Source organism: Pinus tabuliformis, chromosome J (assembly GCF_031772625.1).
Source record: "Pinus tabuliformis cultivar Carrire ecotype Pingquan chromosome J, CPIR1, whole genome shotgun sequence".
Classification (NCBI taxonomy): domain Eukaryota; kingdom Viridiplantae; phylum Streptophyta; class Pinopsida; order Pinales; family Pinaceae; genus Pinus; species Pinus tabuliformis.
In genome coordinates this window covers 1,244,575,555-1,244,581,840 of record NC_142295.1, presented here as the reverse complement: position 1 = coordinate 1,244,581,840, position 6,286 = coordinate 1,244,575,555, and the positions used below count along the sequence as shown (strand labels likewise).

At 38.8% G+C, this 6,286-nt stretch overlaps 1 protein-coding gene across 1 annotated transcript; it reads right to left on the bottom strand.

Moving 5' to 3' along the window:
- Positions 1-4,108: 4,108 nt before the first annotated feature.
- Positions 4,109-6,008, bottom strand: LOC149231710 (putative glycosyltransferase At5g03795). The gene has a single exon (XM_089379265.1). The coding sequence runs from the start codon at positions 5,683-5,685 to the stop codon at positions 4,447-4,449; it is 1,239 nt and encodes a 412-aa protein (XP_089235391.1). The 5' UTR covers positions 5,686-6,008; the 3' UTR covers positions 4,109-4,446.
- Between the last annotated feature and the right edge of the window lie 278 nt (positions 6,009-6,286).

Sequence of the window (6,286 nt, the reverse complement as noted above, 5' to 3'; positions counted from 1 at the left end):
TGTCTTGGCTTGTCTTCTATTGTTTATGTCTATGTTCTATCTGCATTTTACTATCACGCTGATGTGATTGCTAAACTGGAAATTGATATTGGGCTTATAAGAAATTGAAGTAAAATGCTCTTAAGCATAGAACATACCAAAAATTAACAACTCGTTAATGATATGGACTTGATGATGATGTGGACTCATTGATGATGGTGTGAACTCGTTGATGTTAATGATGTTGATAATGATGATGTGGATATAATGATGATGATAATGTAGACTCCTTGAAGTTCGTGATGATGTAGACTCGTTGATAACGTGGACTCTGTGAACTCTTTGTTGATGATGTGGACTCGTTGATGATGATAATGATGTGAGCTTGTTGATGATATGGACTCATTGATGATGTAGATGATGTGAACTCATTGATGATGAACTCTTTGATGTTGACAACTCCTTGATGATGGTATGAACAAAGTCAACCCCTCAATGATGTGGACAAGGTTGACTAGATCTGAGAAGGCTAAGACCAAGAGGGAGTTGATACACTCAAAAGATAAGTATTATCTTGATTGTTTCTATTGATTATTTCATTATGAGTCTCTTGGCTTGCTTGGTTGTTCTTGTTCTTCCATAGCCTCCTCGTGAGGATTGCAGGCACATAATGAAGACTACCAAGGTGCAGAAAATCATTGTAAATGATGGAAGAACAATGTGACAAGAAGACTCGTGATATGCTCTATACTCAGAGGGAGCAGAAAAGATCAGCCTGATTGAACCACAAAGGTGGCTAGAAGTTTTTGAAGACCAATGTTGATCTAGATATACTAAATATGAGCCCGTGATTTTTCTATGTAGAGGACTTTATGTAAGAGGGAGTTGGTTTTGTAAAGGCATGAGCTTGGTGACATCTTTGGCACAATGGACTACAGATCCATTGACATCTCCCTGATGTATGATTTGAAGAAGCTACAAGACCCTGATATTGATTTGGTCGTTCTTTTAGTACTTTGTTGATCTATCAGCTAATGTTTGTTATCTGTTGAATTCGATTATGGTCTATTGGATTCTACTATGGTTGTTGATGCCTGCTTCTGTGAGAAGCCACTTATTATCTGCTAGATTCAATTATGGATATTGATATTCGCTTTTGTGAGAAGTCACTTATTATCTGCTAGATTCAACTATGGATATTGATATTCACTCCTATGAGAAGCCACTTATTCTCTGCTAGATTCGACTATGAATACCAATATTCGCTTTTGTGAGAAGCCACTTATTGTCTGTTAGACTCTACTATGGTTGTCGATGATTGCTTCTATGAGAAGCCACTGCTGAAGTCTATCATTAGTTGTTGATGTTTGCTTCTAAGAGAAGCCCCGACTGACATTGAATGAACAAGCTAAATGTTGTTTGCTGAAATATTTGAGATCCACCATGGCTACATTTCTAATGATGAACTGGTTGTTGATGTTTATGTGAAGAAACTGGAATAACTAAGAATCCCCTTGAAGAGGGAGCACTAATTACATAGCATCATATTATGGACCATCTCCTGTAGGCTGTGTGCCATGAGACCTTGTGGTCCAGGAGATGTATTGTTGATTCCTCTTGTAGGTTGTGTGCCGTGAGACCTTGTGGTCCGGGAGATGTATTGTTGATTCCTCCTGTAGGTTGTGTGTCATGAGACCTTGTGGTCCGAGAGATGTATTATTGATTCCTCCTGTAGGCTATGTGTCGTGAGACTTTATGGTCCAGGAGATGTATTGTTGGTTCCTCCCTTAGGTTGTGTGTTGTGAGACCTCGTGATCAAGGAGATCATTTAAGATGGATGCTATGTATATTTCCTTATGATGAGACTAATGATCTCTCCCTTAGGCAGTGGGCTGTGAGACCTATGATTGATCGGGGAGATTGATCCTGACAGCGAGAGATTTATATTTGTGATCTCTTCCTTAGGTCATGGGCTTTGAGACCTATGATTGGTCAGAAAGATTGATCTTGAGAGAGAGAATGAAAAGTACCTCCCTAGCTAAGAGGGAATATTAAAGAATATGGTAGCTATGGTCATTATTTCATCTTGAAAAGAAATTGAAAATTTGAATTTTACTGCTGCCTCAAAATTTATTTCAAGTCAGCGTCAAAATATTTTAGGTTGGTTGGGCTCGAAGAGGCACTCATTTGACCCCCACTTGAAGGCTAGATCATTTCTCCTCATTTGGATACACAAATTTGTCTCACACATCTCTGATCCAGCGAAATTACAGGAGGGCCAAAATTTTAGGAGGTGGCCAAAACTCTAGGAGGACCAAAATTTCAGGAACTTGTCTTTTTGACATGCCACTTGATCATGATCTTGGTCAATGTTGTAGTAATCGTTATCGGGATAATATCGGTGAGGGAAAAAATCGGGAAAAATCGTAAAAATCAGGAAAAAATTGTAAAATACAAAAATATTCAATTTTCTTCAATTTTTTTAATATCTAAAGCATCTACAACATAAAATAAATACATTGACACATAAATATGATAGAAGAACTAATATATAAGATGTGTAATATCATTTCTAGTGCTATATCACACATAACAGTGAATCATGTCCTGAATAGTCAGTCCTAACTCCTGAGTCCCAACTCAGCCTCAAAATATCAACAAAAAATATAATAATGTATCTCATATCATGAGTCATAATGTCATATACAATGAAATGAACCAAATAACTAATACCACTGATTTCCTCTGCCCCTCTTGCGAGAAAATGCAATAGCTTTCCCTCTAGATGTAGATGCCGGTGGAGTTGGTAGTGGACTCTGTTGTGCTCTAGAAGTTGAAGAACTAGGAGCTATAGGAGGTAGACCACGTCCTCTACTGGTGACAGGGGTAGCCTGGGTAGGTTGTGTCACCTCCTCCTCCTCATCATCAAAAAATCGGCAAAAAAAATCAAGATTTTTTCGTAATAATCGCGATTATTTCGCAATTTTTGTGAAAAAAAATCACGTAATAATCGGGCGATAATATCGCCATTTTCAAAAAACCACGATTTTTCGATTATATCACGATTTTCGCAACACACACATGATGAATCTGAAACTCTCTCTCTCACACATAAGGAAAGCATTTCTGAGTTTTCCCCTAGTGGGTTTTTCCCTGGCTGTGTGCCTAATTTCTGTCTCTTTTCTCATGGTTTCTTGATATTTCTACTGTGATTTGCTACTGCTCTTTTATGCTTATGAATGATTTTCTTATCACTGTTTAATGAAATAAATGTTAAATAATACTAATAATGTTTTGATGCTGTGAAAACCATGAAAATTATTCTAAGCTATGCCCTAGATAAAAATTCAACACTTGATGAGTTTTGTAAGTTACATCTCCATTCCTGCCTCTACAAGTAAGTTTGTACGAGATGGGGGCTGATTAGGCAAAGAAGAGCCAAGAAGCAGCTTGATTGAATGATGAATGTTTCTAAGGGGAGAAAGACCTTTCCGATGTTCACGAGGAGTCAAGACTCAAACATGCCTACATACGCATCAAGTATTTGCTTCAAAGCAGGAGGGAGAAGTTAGTTGCCATCGTGCTTCTCATCTTAGCAGACAATGCATAATAAGATTGCATTTAACCTCAGATAGTCATCAAAGATTCTCATCAAGTGGGGCAATCCTGCCATTGACTTTCTTTTAAAGTTCTACTGCTAGCCCACCGATGCTTTGCAAACGATGAGTCAAATCTTTGTGATCCAATTCTACCTCTCTGCAGTTTTGCTGCCTAGATTGCTCATGAAATATTAGCCCGACATGTAATTCTCAATCATCAGAGGATTGAAAATACAGGGTTTTCAGCCTTTCTTTTGAAAATAGAAGGTATTTCTGTAATATGTCAATCTTTTAAAACATTGCGAGAAGAACAACAAAAAATTAAGAAAAGAACAAATCCTCAGTTGACTCAATGCTAGATGCTTTAAAATTAAGACAAGCCTCTGGTATTTCATTTTTCATCCAAGATATTCTCAACTAGAAGATCGCATCCCAGCTTACCATTCTCTGAGTCAGAATACTGAAACAAAAGCAATCCTGCATACCTGTTGTTGAACAGCATTTCTATCTATGTCTGTAAATATAAATACTAAAAAACAAGAAATAAACACTTGGTTAATTGCAAGTGGAAAATGAGAGCAGAATTTTAAGAAAACAACTTGGATAAGAAAACCAAAGATGGGGCTCGGAAAGACAAGGCCCATCCATGTTAAAAAGAAGTAGCCTGTGCACTGTTCTTAAACATACCAAGCAATCAGCCACCTTTCTCCCTGTCTAAAAATCATAGCATATCCAATTACATAAAGCAACGAATCGACACTACCTGCAACAACAGGAACTTGATGTTTTCCACTGTACTGAAAGCCGCACATGCAGCAACATGACAGTTAACTTGAAAATAAAACCAAGACCTCAGCTACTGATATGCCTACAACTGTCGAGCATATCTGATAGTATGTCGCCGAAGCCACAACTGGTACATCAGACTATAGAAAGCATCATAAGGCCTTGGTGTAGAATGCCACTTCAAATGCTTGCTTGCCTCTTCGGCTAGGCTCTTCATCTCCAGGAAACGGGCCTCTGGAATACTCTGCAGTAGTTGCTTCAGCTTACTTACCTGCCTCATGTTCACAATAACCAAAAATTCTTTCCAATTAAGGATATCCTGAAAGGGCAAGTCGAAGAAGGGACTGCTGGATATGATAACTGGAATGCATCCAAATGTCAGTGCATCTATCAGGAATAATGGATTCCCACCACCTACGAAATTCAAACAAAACCTGCTGGAACTCAACCTCTGTGCATAAAGAGAAGGCTCTACTACAAGGGGATCCAACACAAAACCTGGATCAGTTTTCCATTGCGACAAAGTTGATTCAAGATCTGGAATTGCTTCCGGCCAGTTCACACAATAAGCAAGAAATGTTTGAGACTGCCTCTGGTCGGGCTTAAAATTTAGGATTTTGTGCCCAGGGGCTGCTGAATCAATGGGGGGCATGTTTATGTCCTTATGGGGGTAAAAACGCCAATTTGCGCTAACAGCCAGAGGATAACAGGAGACCTGAATTGAATTCTTCTTTAACTCGACAACATTTCTAGAAGAATCTATATCTATTCCCTCACACGAAACATAAAAATGGTCTGCACCTAGGGTTCTATTCCAATATGGATACTCAGTTCTCAGTCCATCTATATATCTTCTCAAAAACCTTGATTTATGTGTGATTCTCAGGGCATCAATGGAAAACGGCACAAAGAACAAATGGGCTTCTTCTGGATCATCTGTAGTAAAGGCACTAGTCACAAGGCTTTCATAAAACATTGCCACAGGTTTATTGATGTCTCTAAACGTCCGGTTGCTGCACCACTCAGGTGACCCAAAATCATGGTGCTTACGAGGGTAAATAAAAATCTTGAAATTTGAAAGCATTTGCTCATAATTTGCCTCAAATGTTGATGCAAAAAGGTATAAATTATTGTGGACTGCATCTGTAGATAGAAGGGTTCTTTCATTAGCACCGATATCTGTATTTTCATCGAGAACGTTAGGCAATGTGCTACCTTGATTGCTGATCCCGCATACTTGTTTAGGAAGGTGAATAACCAGTGGTAATACCGACATCAGGATCGCTGCAAAAATCCTCCATGCCATTTTCCTCTCTGCCATTTTAGTATATCTTGGCCTGCAAGGTATGAATGTGAGACGAGTTCTTTGAAGGATTTAGCATTTGACACAAGGATGAGAACTCCAGAGCTGGTTGTGGCGTGCGGTCGGACAAACATTTGTGAAAGTCGTACCTCCCTATCACTGTCAGGGGACCAACGGAAGAGCCCGTTGCCCATATAAGTCATAATTGTGCTTGGATCGACTACCTTAGTTTTCAAACCGGAGTGGGATCCATCTCCACGCTTAAGACTGCAGAATAATGATGGCAAAGCAAGTTCTGTATACTGCCTTTTGGGTAAAACTCCTCCTATTCGAGAATTTTTCAAGGTATATCATTGTTGTATGGACCAAGAGTTAGAAAAACTATATTATACTTGTATAGACCACATTTTGTCTATGCAACTATAGCATACTTGGAAAAATTCTCCAAAGAGGCAAAAGTATATGCACAGAACTTGCTTGCCATCGTTTTCTGCATAGTCTGAATTCCTGAAAGCGTGGAGATGCATCCCACTCCGGTTTGAAAACTAAAGGAGTCTGACCAAGCATAATTGGATAAGCGGTGACTTGGTTTGATCTTCAGCTTTGGTTACATTATTTT